This window comes from Schistocerca americana, chromosome X (assembly GCF_021461395.2).
Source record: "Schistocerca americana isolate TAMUIC-IGC-003095 chromosome X, iqSchAmer2.1, whole genome shotgun sequence".
In the NCBI taxonomy this organism is placed as follows: domain Eukaryota; kingdom Metazoa; phylum Arthropoda; class Insecta; order Orthoptera; family Acrididae; genus Schistocerca; species Schistocerca americana.
Genome location: NC_060130.1, coordinates 775,257,483 through 775,280,254, shown reverse-complemented (window position 1 = coordinate 775,280,254; position 22,772 = coordinate 775,257,483). Strand labels below are relative to the sequence as shown.

The window sequence follows — 22,772 nt, the reverse complement described above, 5'->3', positions numbered from 1 at the left end:
ATTACAAAATTAGTTCATTGACCTGACAATTAGACTACAACTTAATTCTAAGGGGGGGGGGGGGGTCATGCCTGATCGCATGCACCAAGGTTGGCAGGTAGTTTCAGGTGTGATTTCACCTTCAGGTTGTGGGGGTGGTACTACTTCTCGGAAGGAAGTGAAACATTTGCAAAACCCTCTTTTACAGAGTATCCAGGATACTATAATCAGAATCATTACAATGATTATTACCGAACCAGCGCTGGGTAATACAACGGTGGTTAATCGCTTGGTTTGGTGCCAATCAGCAATATGTGAGGCCACGCGGTCAACAGCAACTTGGTTGTGTTCCTGGGTAAGGAGATGATTGATCGATTGGAGTAGATCTGAATCATTGGTATTCGGTAAATTCTTTAGCTTCTCATGGTGATGGAGTTTAAAAGAGAGTTCAGGAAGGTATAAGGTAAATGTGGGAATGGTGACATGAAAGGTGGAGTGCAATTGAGTGGATATCCTCATAGAAGCAGCGTATACGTCACATCTTGAACTATTATACACTAGGCTACTATTATTCAGTGTTACCCGGTACGATTCAGTCTCTGACATTGAACGGTGGCACACCAGGGTGGCGGTGACAGTCTGTGGAACAGCGAACAGAAAACTGTTGCCAACAGGCTGAATTATTGGTTGACGAAGTGAGACTAGAATACGAGGACGTGGAGGTGTAGTAGTTTCAGCTAAAAACAGTGACATCTCGCACTCAGTAGTGTTAGTGTCTAAAATTAGCGTAGAGCATAAGTAATGTGTTGTATGGAAGCAACTGGATAGTTCAGCGCGGGAGAGAGTGGCGTAAGTTTGTCGATCCCGACTAACTATTAAAAATTCTTGAGTCTGCCAAACAACATGGTGATGAAGGGTAGCCCAAGAGACTGGAAAAGTGTATATTTGATAGCACTCGTATTCGCAATTTGCGCACGTGATTGGCAACCTCATTCGCATCCGAATACCGTCCGAATTACGGGTAAGTCGGACCTCCAACGGAGCATAGTAAAAGGGGAGGTTGCTTTCCCGCACGGCATAAAGCATTTGTTTAGGGGCCAAAATTTGCGACGACACATTGTGTAGGATGTGCAGGAAGGGCTCTGAGGGTAACAGATGTGGACTGAGCTTTCCTTGCAGTCCGAGTTGAATGGCCGAGTGTAACATGTGCACGTGTAACTGTGCTGTGTGTATATTAAATAAAAGAATCTGCGTGGTCTTCATAATGTCCAATGTGATAGTTAGATTACGTAATCCCGAGCGAAGATGAGTCCACTCTTGGTTAAAGGATTGTTCAAGTGCACCATAGTGTCGTGTTAATCTGTCGGCTACAACTTGTATTTGTCTAGTTGTGGCTAACAGGTTATTCTCCAGGTGTGTCAGGCGCACCTGTTGATGTACCAACACTTCGTGATTAACTTGTGTTTCCGAAAGCGCTTGCTGTGTGTCCAAATCCCAGCGTTTTGCGTCTGTTTCGTCAGGAGTCCCAAAGACAGATTTCAATAATGTACCTCCAACGGGCAACCAGGCTCGTTTGAAACGAGGCCGTGGTACTGCATCCCTAATACTGTTCAACTGACTTCGAAGGGTTGAAATAATTCTAGTCACTTCCCACAAAGATCGGAGAAACTCATGTTCCTTCGTCTGCGTCAAGAAGGTTTCATATTTTGACAATTGCTGAGCTGTATCATATAAAGCACGGTCTTCCTCTTCTAATAATGTTAAGTTGAGATCAGCTAACACAATAGCATAATGTGGAGTATGCACCAGATTGTGACGACGTCCAAAAAGCACGCCAGATGTGGAAGGGTAGACGTGAAATGGAGGTGCCTTAACGGCGACGACGACAACCATTGAGATTAACATGCTGCCCATTGCGGATAATAAATTGACAGCCATTTGAACGGAGGTTGCTTTCAGCTTCCAATGTTGATAACAGTCGACTGCGAGAGAAAGTACAGGGCTATTACAAATGATTGAAGCGATTTCATAAATTCACTGTAGCTCCATTCATTGCCATATGGGCACGACACACTACAGATACGTAGAAAAACTCATAAAGTTTTGCTCGGCTGAAGCCGCACTTCAGGTTTCTCCGCCAGAGAGCTCGAGAGCGCAGTGAGACAAAATGGCGACAGGAGCCGAGAAAGCGTATGTCGTGCTTAAAATGCACTCACATCAGTCAGTCATAACAGTGCAACGACACTTCAGGACGAAGTTCAACGAAGATCCACCAACTGCTAACTCCTTCCGGTGATGGTATGCGCAGTTTAAAGCTTCTGGATGCCTTTGTAAGGGGAAATCAACGGGTCGGCCTGCAGTGAGCGAAGAAACGGTTGAACGCGTGCGGCCAAGTTTCACGCGTAGCCCGCGGAAGTCGACGAATAAAGCAAGCAGGGAGCTAAACGTACCACAGCCGACGGTTTGGAAAATCTTACGGAAAAGGCTAAAGCAGAAGCCTTACCGTTTACAATTGCTACAAGCCCTGACACCCGATGACAAAGTCAAACGCTTTGAATTTTCGGCGCGGTTGCAGCAACTCATGGAAGAGGATGCGTTCAGTGCGAAACTTGTTTTCAGTGATGAAGCAACATTTTTTCTTAATGGTGAAGTGAACAGACACAATGTGCGAATCTGGGCGGTGCAGCAAATTCGCAATTCACCAAAAGTTTACGGGTTTTGTGCAATCTCACGGTTTAAAGTTTACGGCCCCTTTTTCTTCTGCGAAAAAAACGTTACAGGACACGTGTATCTTGACATGCTAGAAAATTGGCTCATGCCACAACTGGAGACCGACAGCGCCGACTTCATCTTTCAACAGGATGGTGCTCCACCGCACTTCCATCATGATGTTCGGCATTTCTTAAACAGGAGATTGGAAAACCGATGGATCGGTCGTGGTGGAGATCATGATCAGCAATTCATGTCATGGCCTCCACGCTCTCCCGACTTAACCCCATGCGATTTCTTTCTTACCAAGAAACGTGCCAGAACTGCGAGCTCGCATCAACGATGCTTTCGAACTCATTGATGGGGACATGCTGCGCCGAGTGTGGGAGGAACTTGATTATCGGCTTGATGTCTGCCGAATCACTAAAGGGGCACATATCGAACATTTGTGAATGCCTAAAAAAACTTTTTGAGTTTTTGTATGTGTGTGCAAAGCATTGTGAAAATATCTCAAATAATAAAGTTATTGTAGAGCTGTGAAATCGCTTCAATCATTTGTAATAACCCTGTATTAGTGACCCTAGAAGTAAAAATTTCCTGGCTTACTTGATGAGTAATTCAGAGATGACAGAGGGGGTACAACGTTGTAGCAATAATTACCTGACAAGTAGCGACGATGGACCCGTTCAGTCACGCTTAACTGATGAAGAAGGCCACGAAGTAGAATCACGGCAGGCAACTAACAGTTTGGCAGCCGTGGGGGTAGCAAGGCGGCAAGACAATAGTGTAATTCAACACTGAGTATCCGCTGATCAATCACGCGTCAGGAAAAAAAGACGCTGAACGCGTAGGCAGTACTACGCAGCGCAGACTAAGCGTAACTCGCTGGAAAAAATTTTCAACCTGCTATGGGACGAAGGCCAAGTGTCGTTAATTAATTTGAGATTTTGTACGAAAAAAGTTTGTTTTTTTTTAAATTTTTTTAATGAATAAAATGAGAAGGAATCCTGTGATCGCGGTGCAAACCTGCACAGCCTAGGCACCTCCCACGCATTGGCCACTACGCAGGGGCACCCACCCCGCTAAGGCTCGACACGGCGAGACAGGTGAAGTACTTCATAAATTTCAGAAATAAAATTGAGTGGTTTTTCAGCTGTAGAAAACCCGAATGAGGGTAGGACAACTCAAGTTAACTCAATAATCATAGGATCTTTACTTACAGAAGTGGTCAATAGAGAGATTAACTGTACTGAAGTCGGAAATGAATGTTAGCGAGAGCGAGTCTGTTGCTCGTGAATACAGAGGCTGGGCGTGAAGCAGTGGAGGCGGCGCAGCGCAGCTTTATCAGCGCTGAGGCGGCAGAGTGCTGGGCTCAGATAACAGCGCCGGAGAGCGCTAGTGGCTCTGCGTCCGAGACTAAGACATTGTAAGTGCAACTTAAAAGTAACAGTTTATTGCGAAGCAATAATAAACGAATAGCTGATGTCACAAAGACGTTTGATTCCATTTTAACAGAGCAACTTAAGTGTTCAACAGGTAAATTGATTACGTCGTTGATTAAAAGAAACTGCTACTGAACATAACGTACATACGTACGTACTTCCCTTTCCCCTTCCGAAGAGCGGAGGGCATGAACCATAAAAGCCTTGTTCATGTACTTAGTATATGACAATAGAGGTCTGGTAACATCAACGAGTTACACCAAGGTAGTGTGGATATGAACAGTGTGAGTGTGTTGTAAGTTGTTATTGGGCGTATGAAGTGTTGTGTAAATGTGTGACTAATGGTAGCTGATGGCGGATACGAATTGAAGGCCAATAGGTGCTATCAGAGATACTTCCAGTCGAGAAACAATGAAACTTAAAAGGGAATACCGAATATGACACAAAAATAGCATATAACCATAAAGTGTACTAACATTAATCATAACTATAAATTGATAACAATAAAACATGACATTGAAGTAATAATAATTGACAAGAAATAAAATAAAGGGAATATTTCCCGAATGTAAACTTCCGAATCGGATACGAAATCCGTCAGGGGAAGTTGTTTTTTTAGTCGGTTGACGAAGTGCATAAGGGACTACGTCAGTAGAATCCGACAGAGTGTGTATATAACAACATTGTTCTTAAAAGTGCAGTTTGCACTGTCAGATGGTGAAAAGCAACTAATCCGTTCAGCAACGGAAAAGGCTGCCATCTGGGGAACGGTATCTGAATCTTTGGCAGAATCCGATGATTTTGCAATGGAATTGCCATCTAGAAGAAAGTGGCGTTGTATAAAATGTAATAAAAGAGCGTCTGGGGCTCAGTTCACTTGTGGTTGAGTGCCAAAGGCGTGGTGTGAGTGCAAATTGTCTCACGGTAATTGATGTATGAATTGTTTTGTGGTCAACCGAGGAGCCTAGGATTCGGTGACGTGTAAGTACAAGTTCGCGGTGCGTATGAGCTACCTGCGAGTGACTCGACTAATAAGTACAGCAGTACATTAGTGCAATCTGCAGACTAGGATTGATGATTATATAATTTGCAGGGCAATGGAGCAACCTGCGGACAGTGCTAAGGCAACCTGCCTAATAATTGAGGGGTAGGCAGTGCATTGGAGCTATCTGCGATACCGTGGTTCAGCGGGCCTCAGGGCGTCCGTCTGACTTAATAAGAATTAGTGTAGGCACATGGGTTTCCTGCGATACATGGAATAAAAGTATCAGTGGCGTTATCAGCGACATGCTATACTAGGAAAATGTCGACTGTTCAAGCAATAAAAATTAGCTCTGAAGCTAGAATAGCATACATGCATAAATAGCGTCACTTTTTGTGCGCGCAGTACATACACTACATAAAATGAAAATCATGAACTATAAATCACTAGCGCTAGCATAATGACATAATTAAAAACAATGACATATATTGACAGGAAAATAAAAACACAATGATGTATAATAATAATGCTGTAAGTAGTCGGAACGCTCAACGTTAACATGTAACACTGGCCACCTGGGGCTGGCTGCTAGGCTGCGTGTGTGTTAGTTTTAAAACTGACGATAACAAATTGAACTGAAAGGACAACTAGGCACAGTTCCCGTAGCGCTTACATCACCGGCTAATTAGAGGCAAAGTACGTATCTCACAATGGATCATTGGCCGATATTTTGGGGCAAGACTGCAACAAGGGAGAGCAATATCTCGGTGTAAATGGATGGTAAGATTAAAAGACCGGTACTGTCGGAAGAGGGTACCTAACATGTTGTAGGGGCCTCCTCATCGACAGAAGAAGGAAAACAGGATAGAACAATGACCACGGCGGTAGAGTAAAATAAATAGGGAGGGCAAAAATAACTGCGTAGCAACCAAGGAACAATCGCCCACCGATATACGGCAGCCCGGACGATTGGTCGTTTGTGCCTCGTCAGTAGCGTGAAAAATCCGTGGCATTGCATTGGTTTGCCCATATCTCGCCTTGTCCAAGGAAGATAACATTAAATGTCTTCATAGTTCGATGTGTAAGATGGTTAGGGGTATAGTTTGTAGCTTACACAATGAATCAAAGCAGTAATGAAACATCACTTATAGGATTGGCAGACTAAGGTATGCAGAATAACGTAAATCGTTAAGAACTTCGTGTGATTTATCCAGCTAATGTGACACAAAACAAGGAAAAGAATTTAAACAATGAATCACATGTACTTAATATTTATGTTAAGACTTATTGGGATGTTTGAATGAATTTTGTTTGCCGTGTCCTCCGGATGCATGAAAGAAACCAGCTTGGAGCTGTTAGCGAGCGCGCAGCGCACGCGTAGGTGCGGAGTAGGCACCGGCACGTCAGCGGTTATGTGAGACGGCGTGTAGCCGCGGGAGACCGGCCGCTACTGCAGCGACGAATATCACGCGCTTAGCGTGTACCAGATATAACGATGAATTAGAAATTGCTAATTATCTAGAATAAGAGTTTTTTTTAAAAAGGCTGTTAGTTATATAAAATGATGGTAAATGCATTGTAGTCTGTCATACATGGAGGATAGGGCAGTAACTTGCGGTTTGTTTTTGTAACTACTCGGACGCGCCGCGTGTTGAGACGCTGGAGGCGGCAGCGCACGTGGTGATAAGATACGTCATCGCGTGGAGCGCTGTTACTGGCTGAGAAAAAATGATGGCCGCTGGCCAGTTCTTGGCGAGGAGAAGGGTCAGCGCTGAAGAGAGGAGGGGCGGCGACAGCTGATGTGTTGCCCCGCCAACAGCTGGTCCCGTAAACAAAGCGTACGAGGCGTATGCATTTCAAGTCCTGGCTTTATCTGTTCCGATTACTTACGATTAGCTGCAGCAAATACAGAACTACGACATATAGTACAATAAACTAGACGTCAACGTAACAAGTACTAAGAAAAGCTCGGAGTAAAAATACTCCACATGTACTGGTTTGCCAAATAGATGGCAATAGAGGACATTGAAGAACATTATTCGGAGTTAGCAGCCGCGGTTCTGCCAACACCAAGTGTAATGGTTGCATTTGAAGCAAGTCAGTTGCGTGACGTCTAATGCGTGGCATTGCTTGCAAAACATAAAACATAATCATACATATAAAAATGAGCAAAAATACATGACAGGACTGGAAATTGACAATTGAGAATGGTTGGGAACTCCGTGGTGGCCAGGCACATCTTGCTTCCAAGTCCCTGGAGAAAATGACTTAACTAAGCTGCAATAAAACATAACATAAAACTCTAATTAGGCGTGATTAATCACGCGACCTCAACCCATAAGGGTGTCGATTCCGCAAAGGGTATCTAAAACCCTGTGGAGGTAATCTCCTCCGTTTTTTCTTTCGTCTTTGTTCCACTTGAGGTGGAGGTAACACAGGCGGATCGGGGGCTGCGACCTGTTGTGGTGACACAACCCTACCGTGGTAAGGTTGCAGGCGGTCAAAGTGAACTATCACCGTACGATCGGTTAATTGCAGTTCTGTATTGACTGGTGAGGTCAACCGTACAATCCGATACGGGCCTTCAAAGCGGGGAGAGAACTTTTTAGTTCGTCTCTTTTTGATTGCCGAGTTTCGTAGTAACACTAAATCACCTGTTTGATAAGTCGGTAAAACAGCATTTTTGTTCTGCCTGTGCAACTGTTTATTAATAGCTTTGATATTATTCCTCTTTACCTTATACCAGATCGCTTTTAGCCGGGGAGCTAAGCCTTTTACTTCCTTTATTTCTACACCTTGAGGTAGTTTGTCTATTTCGAACGGCGAATTCATCGGCCGTCCAAACACAGCTTCGTAAGGGGTATACCCCGTGGATTCATGTATTCGGGTGTTGTATGCAGAAGAAATATACGGTACATATCTGTCCCAATCAGCGTGCGTCTTTGCAACATAATAGGATAACATTTTACAAATTGTACAGTGTACGCGTTCAACGCGACCGTTGGCTTTAGGATGGAAGGGAGTTGTACGCCATTTTTTGATTCTTAACAATTTACAAATTTGTACAAATAAAGCAGACATGAAATTGGTTCCTTGAGCCGTTAAAATGGCATCAGGACTTCCAAAAGGTAGTATCACACGATTTACAAACTCTCTCGCCACAGTTTCAGCTGTCATGTCGGGGAGGGGAACCAAAATTAGATAACGTGAAAAGTGATCAATAACAGACAAAATGTATTTGTTACCTTGTTGCGACTGTGGAAAAGGACCTTGGAAATCTAACGCAAGAATTTCGAAGGGTGAAGATGCCTGAGGAAGTGTTTGCAGCGGCACTCGCGGATGCCTATTTTGTTCTCGTTGTGCACACGGCAGGCAAGATCTTACATACCTGTCCACGGCACGTTGTCGGTATTTCCACCAATAACGCGTTGCAATTCGAGCGTTCGTAGCGCGTTTTCCGCTGTGACATGCTTGGATTGTATCATGGCATTGCCGTATTATACGTTGCTGCAAGCATTCCGGTATTACCAAACGATTACCATGGGGAGTTCTTCGATATAAAAGGTCGTCTATTACTTCAAATTCTGGCAAGGTGGCGTATCTTTGACATTGAACGTCCACCTGCTGTGCTTCTTTTAACTCTTCAATTGATACCTCATCTGATTGAATGACACGCACTTTTCTACTTAACGCATCAGCATTTTGATGCAACCGACCAGGCTTGTGCCGAACTTCAAAATCATATTCTGACAGTTTCATGGCCCAGCGCATAAGTTTGCTGCTAGGGTCTTTAAGATTCAATAACCACTGCAGAGCAGAGTGATCGGTAAGAACTGTAAACTTGCGACCATAAAGGTAACATCTAAAATAATTAATTCCAAAAAGAAGGGCAAGCAATTCCTTTTCTGTAGTACTGTAATTAGTTTTCAGTTGACGAGAGGCATACCCAACAGGTTTCTCCTCATCATCTTGCATTTGGCTTAGGACACATCCTACAGCAAAATCAGATGCGTCACAAGATAAAATAAAAGGTTCAGCGAAGTCTGGGTAAACAAGTAGAAAAAAATGGTTCAAATGGCTCTGAGCACTATGGGACTCAACTGCTGAGGTCATTAGTCCCCTAGAACTTAGAACTAGTTAAACCTAACTAACCTAAGGACATCACAAACATCCATGCCCGAGGCAGGATTCGAACCTGCGACCGTAGCGGTCTTGCGGTTCCAGACTGCAGCGCCTTTAACCGCACGGCCACTTCGGCCGGCGTAAACAAGTAGAGGTGAACTAGTTAAAATAGTTTTCACTGTTTGAAAGGCGGTCGAACATTCACCCGTCCAAACAAAAGGAGTATCCTTTTTCAACAATTTAGTAAGTGGTTTGGTAATAGTAGCATAATCTTTAACAAAATGGCGGTAATAATTTGCAAGACCAAGGAAGGATTGTAATTCCTCTAAATTCGTTGGAATAGGAAAAGTGTCTACTGCTTCAGTTAATCGTGGATCTGGCTTGACTCCGCTGGAACTGATGACATGACCTAAATACTGCACTTGTGATTGAGCAAAAGAACATTTTTCTAATTTTAAGCTTAAATTAGCATTTTGCAAGCGCAACAGTACACTGCGTAGATGTTCAGCATGTTCAGCAATGGATTTTGAAAATATAATTATATCATCAAGATACACAAGGCACATAGTAGGTTTCAACCCACGTAATAGCAGATCTGCAAATCGCTGAAAGGTTGCTGGCACGTTGCGAAGCCCGAAAGGCATCCTTAAGAATTCATATAAGCCACCAGGAACTACAAAAGCTGTCTTAGCTCGATCTTGAGGAGCAATTGGAATTTGATGATACCCACTGCGCATGTCTAATGTTGTGAAGTACCGGCAATTGCCCAGACTATCGAGTGTTTCATCGATCCGGGGTAATGGATAATGATCTGGAGTAGTAACTTTGTTTACTGCTCGCATGTCTACACAGAGGCGATAGGATTTTTCTCCGTCTATAGTTTTTATTGGAACGACTACAATTGGGCTAGACCACACACTAGAAGAGGGTTGTATTATTCCTGCTTCTAGTTGCTGTTGTATAGTTTCCTCTAGCACTGACTGAAGATGGTAGGGAATTCGGTACCCTTTTTGAGCTATTGGCCTAGCATTTCCGGTTGGAATCTCATGTTGGATTAGATCTGTTGCTGGTAAATATTTCCTGTCTTCAAACAACCATGAATACTCATTCAATACTTCATTTATTAGCTTTTGTTCATGCAATGGGAGGTGACTAAGCTTAGCTTTAAACTTATCTGTCAGATGTGACGTGATTGTCAAAAGGTGTTGAGAGGCGGCAGCAGTCTTTTTCTTTTTCAGAGAAGGGGTTCTCTTCGACAACTCATCTTCTGTGATAACCTGTAAGCTGGCTAATACTGTACCACGCGGTATTAAAGCTTCTTCTTCTTCAGTAGCTCTACAGCCCTTGGTGAGCCTTGGCTTCTTCAACAATCTTCCTCCACACTTCTCGGTTATTTGCTGCTCTTTTCCACCCCCGGACTCCCATATTGCTGATATCCATTATTACCTCATCGATCCATCTTCTTCTAGGTCTCCCTTTTCGCCTAACTGAATGGATCATACCTTTCATCATTTTCTTTGGCATTCTATCCTCTGCCATTCTCTCCAAGTGTCCTAGCCATCGTATTTGCTGTGATTTAACAAATTTTACTATGTCCCTGCCTTGTATTAACTCCTGTAATTCAGCATTGTAGCGTATTCTCCAGCCTTCTTCCTCCCTTATTGGCCCATAGATTTTGCGTAGTATTTTCCGCTCAACGCTTCTTAGAGCATTTTTATCGTGTTCTGTCAATGTCCATACCTCTGAGCCGTATGTGATAACTGGGCGGACTAGGGAATTATATATTAGCAATTTAGTTTTTCTTGTAACAAGGCTACTTTTGAAAAGCTGCATATTTGCAAAGTAAGCTCTGTTTCCTGCTTGTATTCTTTCCCTTATAGCCTTTCCAATACTGTTATCATTTGTTATTAGGGCTCCCAAATAGTTAAAAGAGGACACTCCATTGAAGCATTTCCCATTGATGTTTAGGTTTTTAGGGGTTCTTCTGGCCTCAGATTGTGACATTACCATATATTTTGTTTTGTTTACATTTACTATGAGGCCAATTTTTAAGGCTTCTGTTTCCATTGCCCGGTATGTTTCTAGGAGTGTATTGGTATTTCTTCCTACTATAGCAATGTCATCAGCGTATGCACATATCTGGCTAGTTTTCATAAATATGGTGCCTCTTTTGTTGATTTTATTTACTGCACTATGCAGGGCAATGTTGAATAGGACAGTGGAGAGGCTATCCCCTTGCTTCACATCTTTATTAAAGTCAAAGCTCTCACTTGTTCTGCTAAGGACCTTTACTTTTGCTCTTGTCTCTGTCATTGTCATTCTGATTTGTCTTATTAATTTAGCACATATACCAACTTCTTTCAGTACTCTGTATAGTTCTTGCCGAATTATGCTGTCAAAGGCTTGTTTGAAATCGATGAATAAGAAATGCAGATCTATATCATATTCATAGAACTTTTCCATCATTTGCCTTATGACAAATATTTGATCAGTTGTTCCTCTGCCCGGTCGAAAGCCACACTGATATTCCCCTAGTATGCCTTCTGCACACTTCCGTATCCTTTCGTTTAATATACTTGTGAAGATCTTATAAGCTGTACTTAGGAGTGTTACACCTCTATAGTTTTCACATGCTGTTCTGTCCCCTTTCTTATAAATGGGGACTATTATTCCAATTTTCCAATTATCTGGCATAGTTTCTGTTTCCCATATATCTGATTTGTCTTATTAATTTAGCACATATACCAACTTCTTTCAGTACTCTGTATAGTTCTTGCCGAATTATGCTGTCAAAGGCTTGTTTGAAATCGATGAATAAGAAATGCAGATCTATATCATATTCATAGAACTTTTCCATCATTTGCCTTATGACAAATATTTGATCAGTTGTTCCTCTGCCCGGTCGAAAGCCACACTGATATTCCCCTAGTATGCCTTCTGCACACTTCCGTATCCTTTCGTTTAATATACTTGTGAAGATCTTATAAGCTGTACTTAGGAGTGTTACACCTCTATAGTTTTCACATGCTGTTCTGTCCCCTTTCTTATAAATGGGGACTATTATTCCAATTTTCCAATTATCTGGCATAGTTTCTGTTTCCCATATATCTGATATTAATGTGTGCAGTTCCTTTATTACAGCCTCACCACCAGTTTTTATTAATTCAGCAATTATGCTGTCTTCCCCAGGGGCTCGATTGTTTTTTGACTTGTGCGGTATTAAAGCTTGCTTGTGACTAAAATTGTCTAAACACACGGGTACTCAATTTTCTTTCTGTACTTGCTGCGCTTTGCACAGGCTACGTTTTACGTGGACCTGCATCTGGTCAAGAGTTTCATTCTGGCAGAGTGGATCTACCAAGAAATGAACCTCTTTGGATTCACGTATCCCGACAGGCACCCAAAGGATCTTTCCTGTGCCTTCTGGTATCTCCACGGGATTATCGGCTTTTAGCATCGTTACGGGAGACTCTGAAACTTGGGAAACGGATCCTTTTTTCCCAGCTCCGCTCGCCCGCAACGTACAGTCACGTCCAAAACGGTGCACGTTGTCGCCGAATTGGACAGTATTTAACCTCTAGTCAATAACCCCCTGTAAATGACGCAGAAAGTCATTTCCCAGGATGATGTCGTAATCCGTGCGCCTGTTCCGTACAACCTCCATCGTAAAAGCGTATTCTGTGGAGTCCAACATGAACTCAGCGCAACAGCTGCCATCAGGTTTCACTATGCCGGGACCAATACCACTGATATGGTACCGCGGCGGTTGCAATGTTCTTTTATCTCTCTTCGATAAAAATGCCAAGCTGATCTGTGCGCCTGTGTCAATTAGCACGCGTATTGGTTTGCGGCCTCTAACACCATCGACAACCACGCTTGCCACCTGCGTGATTCCCTTATTAACTAGGGGGTCACTATCTTTAACGGGGGCCGGGAGGGGTGGCACTTCCCGCCCCGCGGCCGTTTCCCGAATTCTGTGGTTGGTTTGCATTTCGCCTGGAATTTGCAGGCGGTTGTGGCCTACTATTTAGACAATGCACGCTTTGGTGACCCATGTTCCTGCACTGATGACAATATGGCACGCGACATTGCTCTGCCACATGTCCTTGTCTATTACAGCGCCCACACTTAGTATCGTTCGAAAAGACACGTCGGGGCTCGCTTTGCCGCGCGGAGACGGCCACAAATCGGCTCGCCTCCTCTCTCAAGAGTGCTAATCGCACGGCTTCGTGTAAGGTGCGGGGGGAAGCTACCTTGATTTCGCCCCCTATTTGAGGGTTTATGCCACGAATAAACACGTCTATCGCACGACATTCTGATTCTTCCAACAGAACTTCGTTACTAGCAGAACTGGCACTTAGTGCGTACGTGTGGCATGCGACACTTCTAATCCTGTCTGCGAATGCTTCTAAATCTTCACCCGCTTTTTGCTTAAGGGTGGAAAGCAAGTCGCGATAGTAACTAGTACCACGTTTGTCTCTATACCTTTAAATCAACCCTGTTGCAAGGGACTGGAAGGTAGGGACATTTTTCAAGCTCTCGACCGACTGCACGTAGTTCCGCGCTTCGCCGGTGAGTTTCATTTTCATCACGTTTAAGAGAAATTCATCTGGCCAACCGCAAAGCTTTCCGATGTCCTGGATATTCTGGACAAGCGTTTGAATGTCCTCGTGCGGCTTTCCAGCGAACGCCGGAATAAACGCTACTGCTGGGAAGCTCTGCACCAAAGTAGAGGTGGCTACTGCCACAGGTGATTCTGCACTAGTGAGTGGTGGAATCACCTGCTTCGGCGGTTCTTCCACTAGCACTGGCTTAGCGACATTAGATTGCGGAGAAGCCATTTTAAGATCATCTATCTGTTGCTTAAGCTCCGCGTTGGTCAAAATTAATTGATTTAACTGGGAGTGCAGCGCCAAGAGGGGATCTTCATCCGCTCCGGCTGCTCCTGCCTCCGATTGCTGCCTGGTGATTGGCATGTTACAATAGTATGGGCATCTACACCACCGTAGCGTCGCTAGCGATTTACATTATTTGGTGGCGTGCAGACGACGGACGGCGGCGGTGTCGACGAGCAGCGGCAGGTGCGTCGATCACGCGCGGGCGCAGCAGGCGGCGGGCGACAGCACGGACAGCTGCGACGGCGGGGCGGCGCGAGGGCCGCACCCCGGACCCTGGCGCAGGCGGTGACCCGTGGCAGCTACGGACAGCGGCGGCGGCGAGCGTGACTGCATCGCGGACCCTCCTCGGCTCGCGTCCGGCGGCGAACTGCGTCACGCCTGTGGCCTGCTAGTGCACGGCCACGCACGTTCTGCAACGTTGACGACGGGCTGGCACGCGCATGGCGCGCTGCAGCCTCGCCACGTTCGGTCTAGTTTCCTTTACTTACTCAGCCGCGGCCCCTTCGTAGTACTCATAACTGATGAGTTGATTTTACAACCGTAAGGTGGGTCGCATCCCACTTCTGACACCATTTGTTCGTCAGGATAGAAGTCAGGAGCGGAGGGCGTTGTAACATGAAAATTAATTGAGTGGAATGGACCCAGTTTATTCTTGTAATGATGGTACAGTGGTGCCTACGTAGGGCTGAGCAGCCCCAAGAGGGGTTGCCGTCTGCTCATCAGAGAGGCAGAGGCTAGAGGAGCGACTACTCGGGGCCGAGGTCTGAAGCTAAGAGAGCGCGGAGCTGTTTCCAAGCCGCCCTCGCCGCTCCCGGCCGCGTCCCCACGTGATCACACGATTAGTCTCTGATTGGAGGATTGATTCCGCCAACGCGCCTTGCTAGTAGCGTACCCCCGTCAGCGCAACCAACCCGTGGGACTTGAGTCTGACCGAGGAGCACGTGGCAGGAATGTGCCGACCATGGTCTTCCGGCCAGCACCTTCCACCACAGTATGCCCAAGCCGGCTACGGCCGAACATTATGCATGAAAAATTTACTTAATAAAACTTTGTCGGCAATGATCCCTCTTGGTGGGTCTCCTCCCTGCACAACTATAAACCGTATTCCTGTTTTGGTTGTTGTGGAGATTATCGTTGGAAGTGGTAGGAGCCAGTTTTGGAAGCGCATGAAGCATAAGCGGTGCGCAGTTTTCAGTACATCGCTCTGATTTCGGAATTTGGAGTTTTGAAAGTTTAACTCTGCTTGGCGACCTTTAGCTAGACCAATTAATTAGCGAGTTAATCTGTGTCTGCCAATAAAAGTTTCCTATTAAATCTGCGGAGCAATACGTAATGTAATGGATTCACACACAGCACATTGCTGAGTGTGTGTGAACCTTGGCCCAAGTTACGAGCGAGACTTCGCTTGACGCCACGAATTCTCCGGAGAACTAAGGAGCGTTTCAGGGGCCAGCTAAAAGTTATAACTCCTCATTTGATTCTATACATGAACTACAATAGCAAACGATTTTTGGTTACACTGAAGGAAATGAGGTGAGTTGTGGTAACTGGGGGTTATAAAGAGGGTGGCGTCACCTTTTGCCATCTTCAGACTGAGGTAGTACTTTTTCAGGAAGTTACAACCCCATCGAACACATTTACTAGGGGACTTCGGTAAGTAAGCCACACATATTACAGCAGGTCAAGTAACTTTTATTGAATGCTGCACTACACTTCACAGTGACACAGATACGTTACACTGTTTTTCAACAAATTTACCAAGTATCTGTAGGCAACGGTGGGAACCTTCGAAGGATTCCCTGCACATCACGAGTGACTCAGGTGCTTCTCGTATTGGTGCCACAAGACCTTATTCTAACTCCAGGGATGTCTCAAACACAAGAGTTCTTATATTCCCCCAGAAATTAAAATCCAATGGTGTCACATCCGGGGAGCAAGGAGGCCAAGGGTTCGGCAAGACATCACATGGTTTCCATCTGTGAACTACCGCTGCTTGTAACTTATCTTTCGACATCCCCCGTTCACAGACCGCTACGGTCGCAGGTTCGAACCCTGTCTCGGGCATGGATGTGTGTGATGTTCTTAGGTTAGTTAGGTTTAAGTAGTTCTAAGTTCTAGGGGACTGATGACCTCAGATGTTAAGTCCCATAGTGCTGAGAGCTATTTGAACCATTTTTACTCTCCACGCTGCCCTCCAATACTACACTGGTGATCCCTTGATGCCTCAGAACATGTCCTACCAACCGATCCCTTCTTCTAGTCAAGTTGTGCCACAAATTTCTCTTCTCCCCAGTTCTATTCAGTACCTCCTCATTAGTTATGTGATCTACCTATCTAATCCTCAGTATTCTTCTGTAGCACCACATTTCGAAAGCTTCTATCCTCTTCTTGTCTAATCTATTTGTCGTCCATGTTTCACTTCCATACATGGCTACACTCCATACAAACACTTTCAGAGACGACTTCCTGACACTTAAATCTATACTCGATGTTAACAAATTTCTCTTCTTCAGAAACGCTTTCCTTGCCATTGCCAGTCTACATTTTATATACTCTCTACTTCGACCATCATCAGTTATTTTGCTCCCAAAATAGCAAAACTCATCTAATACTGCAAGAGTCTCATTTCCTAATCTAATTCCCTCAGCATCACCCGACTTAATTCGACTACAGTCCATTAACCTCGGTTTGCTTTTGTTGATGTTCATCTTATATCCTCCTTTCAAGGCACTGCCCATTCCGTTCAACTGCTCTTCCAGGTCCTTTGCTGTCTCTGACAGAATTACAACGTCATCGGCGAACCTCAAAGTTTTTATTTCTTTTCCATGGATTTTAATTCCTACTCCGAATTTTTCTTTTGTTTCCTTTACTGCTTGCTCAATATACAGATTGAATAACATCGGCCGGCCGCGGTGGTGTCGCGGTTCTAGGCGCGCACTCCGGAACCGCGCGACTGCTACGGTCGCAGGTTCGAATCCTGCCTCGGGCATGGATGTGTGTGATGTCCTTAGGTTAGTTAGGTTTAAGTAGTTCTAAGTTCTAGGGGACTGATGACCACAGCTGTTAAGTCCCATAGTGCTCAGAGCCATTTGAATAAAATCGGAGATAGGCTTCACTCCTGTCGCTCCCTGTATTTTACCCCTGCCACCTTCAGAATTTGAAAGAGAGTATTCCAGTCAACATTGTCAATAGCTTTCTCTAAGTCTACAAATGCTAGAAACGTAGGTTTACCTTTCCTTAATCTATCTTCTAAGATAAGTCGTAGGGTGAGTATTTCCTCACGTGTTCAACATTTTTACAGAATCCAAACTGATCTTCCCCGAGGTCGGCTTCTACCAGTTTTTCCATTCGTCTGTAAAGAATTCGTGTTAGTATTTTGCAGCCGTGACTTATTAAAACGATAGTTCGGTAATTTTCACATCTGTCAACACTTGATTACTTGGGATTGCAATTATTATATTCTTCTTGAAATTTGAGGGTATTTCGCCTGTCTGATACATCTTGCTCACCAGATGGTAGAGTTTTGCCAGGGCTGGCTCTCCCAAGGCTATCAGTAGTTCTAATGGAATGTTGTCTACTCCCGGCACCTTGTTTTGGCTTAGGTCTTTCACTGCTCTGATGAACTCTTCACGCATTCTCATATCTCCCATTTCATCTTCATCTATGTCCTCTTCCATTTCCATAATATTGTCCTCAAGTACATCGTCCTTACATAGACCCTCTATATACTCCTTCCACCTTTCTGCTTTCCCTTCGTTGCTTAAAACTGGGTTTCCATCTGAGCTCTTGATATTCATACAAGTGGCTCTCTTTTCTCCAAAGGACACTTTATTTTTCCTGTAGGCAGTATCTACCTCACCCATAGTGATATATGCCTCTACATCCTTAAATTTGTCCTCTAGCCATCCCTGCTTAGCCATTTTGCACTACTTGTCGATCCTATTTTTGAGACGTTTGTATTCCTTTCTGCCTGTTTCATTTACTGCGTTTTCATATTTTCTCCTTTCACCAATTAAATCCAGTATTTCTTCTATTACCCAAGGATTTCTACTAGCCCTCGTCTTTTTACCTACTTGATCCTCTGCTGCCTTCACTATTTCATCTCTCAATGCTACCCATTCTTCTTCTATAGTATTTCTTTCCCCGTTCTTGTCAATCGTTCCCCAATGCTCTCTCTGAAACTCTCTTCAACCCCTGGTTCTTTAGGCCGTTGCGCACTCCCCCCGCCCCCAGACGGTGTCGTCAAACGTGTCCTTCTCTTGGTTTCAGAAAGCAGAACAACAGAGTGGTACAAAAACTAAACTGGACTGAAATGGGGATCGAACCAGAACCAAAGGCTGAGCAGTCTCCTGCGCTATCATCTACGCTATGAGAACAACTGAGACTGATTGCATCTGGCGGTCTCTTCAACTTGTGTACGCAATGGCCTGATTGGCTAACTTCAATGCTAATTAACTCGGAAACTGCGCAACCTATCGAATTTTTTTTTAATAGTTATTTCTCATCACATCCTCTCTCGCAACACTCATACAAGCTTTTCAGACTCTTTCTGACCACCCTGAATATGGTGTCTCAGGAGGAATGGTGAATATTCAGAAATATGACAAGACCGGCCAATCAAAGCAAAAAGTCTCGTAAACATGGTCTCTGAAACGCCCTCTTAGGAACTATGAGCACCTGTTCAGTTGAAGAGATGTGTTTTCCAGTAGCGAAGATCAACAAGTGGTCTTAGCTCTTAAGGGATGCATTTTAGAGACCATGTTTACCATTTTTTGCTTCGAATGATTGTTCTTGTATATCTCTGAATATTGAGAATATTGACCATTCCTCCTAGGAGATCCTATGGATGCGGGCAAAATCTTACATATGAAGATAAACAGTGATTCATAACATTGTTTCAACAATTGTCGGATCATGCTGCATGCTCCTTGTATAATATATATAATGGCATCCGTCCATCCTTGAGGGATGATGGTGTAGCATGCTTGGTTCAGAGTCTGCAGCGTCTGCTGTGGCTAAAAAGTCCCACTCGAGAGTGGCAGTCCCTACTGCAGTTTGGGCATGTGAAATTTGAGGGACTTCGAACAGAAGCCGCTCTGTCTCTTCGCTTTGTCCTCTTCCTGATTTGTTCCTGTTTGCGTTCGTCCTCTGAGAGCTTGACGCCGTTGCGCACAGTTACTCGCCACTTGACACGGTCATCTGCAATGCTTTCCCAGCGACTTGGATTGATTCTGGTCTTGGTCAGGTCTCTCTTGCAGACATCCTTGAAACGAAGATGCGGTCGTCCCACTGGCCTCACACCTTCCTGAAGTTCGCCGTACAGCAGCTGTTTCGGTATCCGCTCAGGATCCATGCGCCTGACATGTCCCAACCATCTTAGACGTCGATGATTCAGAAGTGCAAAGATGCTGGTTGTGCTTGCACGATGAAAGACTTCGGTGTTGGGTACTCTATCTCTCCAAGAGATCTGAAGGATCTTCCGGAGACAGCGGAGATGGAAGCTGTTGAGTCGAGATTCATGCCTAGAAAGAGTTGTTCATGTCTCACAGCTATAGAGAAGGGTGCTTATAACACAAGCGTTGTAGACTTTTAATTTAGTTTTTGTGGTAAGCAGTCCGTTGTTCCATACTCTGTTTTTCAATCTAGCCATGACAGATGATGTCTTTGCGATTCTGTTAGTAAGTTCAGTGTCCATGGACAAGTTGCTACATATGGTGGATCTCAAGTAGGTAAAGTCATCAACTACCTGGAGAGGAATGCCATCAGTGCTGATGGATGGAAGGTTGGTAGTGCTCTGCACCATGATCTTAGTCTTTTGAAGGCTGACGAGTAGACCAAACTTTTCACAGGCATTTGATAATTTGTTGATTATATACTGCAGCTCATCTTCTGTGTTCGCTACTAGAGCTGCATCGTCCGCATATAACAACTCACGGATAACGACTGTATTTACTTTGGTCTTGGCCTTGAGGCGAGCAATATTGAAAAGATTTCCATCAGACCTCGTATGTAGATACACTCCCTCCTCACAGTCTTCAAAGGCAAATCTGAGCAGAAGGGAAAAGAAAATCCCAAACAATGTAGGAGCTAACACACACCCCTGTTTCACACCGCTATTAACAGGGAATGCTTCTGATGTTTTACCGTTGAAGCAAATCGTTGCTTGTGTTTTCTCATGGAAAGAGACAATTATCTGCAGTAGTTTAGGTGGGCATCCAATCTTCTGCAACAGTTTGAAAAGCCCATTTCTGCTCACTAAATCAAATGCTTTAACATGGTCAATGAAAGCAATATAAAGTGGCCTCTGCTGCTCACGACATTTCTCTTGTAGCTGTCTTAAGGAGGAGATCATATCTACGGTTGATCGGCCGGGCCTGAAGCCACACTGAGATTCTGGGTAGATTCTGGAAGCTAAGATCTGTAATCGCATTAGGATGACTCTTGCATAAGCTTTCCCGGCTACACTTAGTAATGAAATGCCTCGGTAATTGTTACAGTCACTTCTGTTCCTTTTCTGTTTATATAGAGTAACTATCCTCGAATTCCGCATACTCATCGGGACGTAACCTTCTTCCCAGCTGGTTGTGATAAGTGAATATAAATGTTTGAGAAGAACAGACTTGTTATACTTAATAACCTCTGCAGGGATCCCATCTTCACCTGGGGCCTTTCCGTTAGCAAGAGAATCTATTTCTCTACTAAGTTCTTCCATAGTAGGCATTGCATCTAGTTCTTCCATAACTGGCATTTGTTTGATGGCGTCACATGCATCCTTGCTAACTTCATTCTCGATTGCATACAACTCGAGGTAGTGTTCAACCCAGCGTTCCATTTGTTTGCCTTCATCAGTAATGACTTCACCCGTCTTGGACTTCAGAGGAGCTGTTTTCCTGACAGTTGGTCCAATTGCTTTCTTAATACCATCGTACATTGCCTTAGCATTCCCAGAGTCGGCCGCTTTCTGTATACCTACACATAAATTCAGCCAGTAGTTATTTGCGCATCTCCTTGATGTTTGCTGTGCCCTGTTCTTTGCTTTTCGTAGGTCATCTCGAGTTCTTTCATTTGGGTTTCTTTTGTAAGCAAGCAGGGCTTTCCGTTTGGCCTCAGTGACTGGTTCCATTTCTTCCAAATTTTGCTCGTACCAGTCCTTATTTCTTTTTCCTTTTATTCCATAGGCCAATACTGCTGAGTTGTAGATTGCACCCGAGAGTTTTGCCCATTTCTTATCAACATTCCTTTCTGCTTGCACGTTTCCTGGGAAAGCACTTTCAAAATTACTGGCAAAATCCTGCTTTCTTTGTGTGTCATGAACATGATCTGTGTTGATACGGGGATGACCTCCCGGTTTAGCGTGGTGACATTTCTTAGGAGTGAGCCTCAATGTGCACGCCACTAGGGCGTGGGCTGTGTTGCAATCAGCACTATGATAACTTCGTGTCAGTAGCACATTTTTGAGACCAGTACGCCTTGCTATGACTAAGTCAAGTTGATGCCAGTGATGAGAGCGCGGGTGTCTCCAAGACACCTTGTGCTGATCCTTAAGCTGGAAATATGTGTTTGTGATACAGAGTCCATAAAAGCAGCAAACTTCAAGCAGTCTCTGGCCATTTTCATTCATTTTTCCCACCCCATGATGTCCCAGGCAATTCGGCCATATGTCGTTATCTGATCCAACTCTAGCATTAAAGTCCCCCAGAATATACAGTGTCTCGGTGCTAGGTACCTTGGCTATTCTGTCACTGAGTAAATCATAAAACAGATCCTTCTCTTCCATGGTGGATGATAAGGTAGGAGCGTACACATTTAGGATGCTGACAGTGCCACTTGAGGAGCATATTTTCAAATCAATAATTCGCTCTGTTCCACCGGATGGTGGCACAGTACAGTCCAGGAGGGCGTTTTTAACAGCAAATCCTACGCCATGAAGTCTTGGCTCGTCTTGAGACTTCCCCTGCCAGAAGAATGTGTAATTATCCTCCCTGATAGAGCCCGCATCTGGAAGCCGCGTCTCCTGCAGTCCCGCGATGTCAACATTCAAACGATGGAGCTCTCTGTCAATTACGGCAGTCTTACGGATGAAATCAACCTCTTGGGCATCGTCAATGTACCTTGGACACATGGTCCTAACATTCCAGGTGGCAATACGAAATAGTGATTTCTTTATTATTTCATTTTTGTTGTTGGTAGGTGTACTATATCAACCCGCTTGTCGAAGATTACTTCTAAGCTTCACACACCCCGTGAAGCAGGCGGATAGTGGCGGGACAGCACCTTATTGGCTGGGGGCTGCCCAGCTTGAGGCGGGCGGTAGCTGTCCAATGAGATGCAATGATCTCTCCCACCGTCGGAAGTGGCCCCTGGCACTCGAGTCTTACGCCAATCAGACAGAGCTTATAACCGGTAACTGCCTCTTCCCGTGTTGTGCCGAAGTCCTTGGACGCCGTTGAAGTGTCCTCTCCAGGATGCTACAAGCCTGAGCAATAAATATGAAGACACGTGAGTTGCTCAATCATCACGGTCTCCCTCTCGATCTAAATGATACAATCCAGAGGAAAGGCAAGCCAATACGTCTGGTATCACTTCGGTTGCAGGAGCTGCCGAAAGGGGACGTAGTACGCCTTCCAACCGCCTTTGGGG

The 22,772-nt window shown here is 44.6% G+C and overlaps 1 protein-coding gene across 1 annotated transcript; it reads right to left on the bottom strand.

Annotated features, from left to right (window-relative positions):
* Positions 1 to 14,324: 14,324 nt before the first annotated feature.
* Positions 14,325 to 22,254, bottom strand: LOC124556309. The gene is made up of 2 exons (XM_047130282.1): positions 20,753 to 22,254; positions 14,325 to 14,499 (listed from the first exon to the last, which is right to left on the bottom strand). Exons 1-2 carry the CDS (start codon positions 22,252 to 22,254, stop codon positions 14,325 to 14,327), a joined length of 1,677 nt encoding a protein of 558 aa, XP_046986238.1.
* Positions 22,255 to 22,772: the final 518 nt, after the last annotated feature.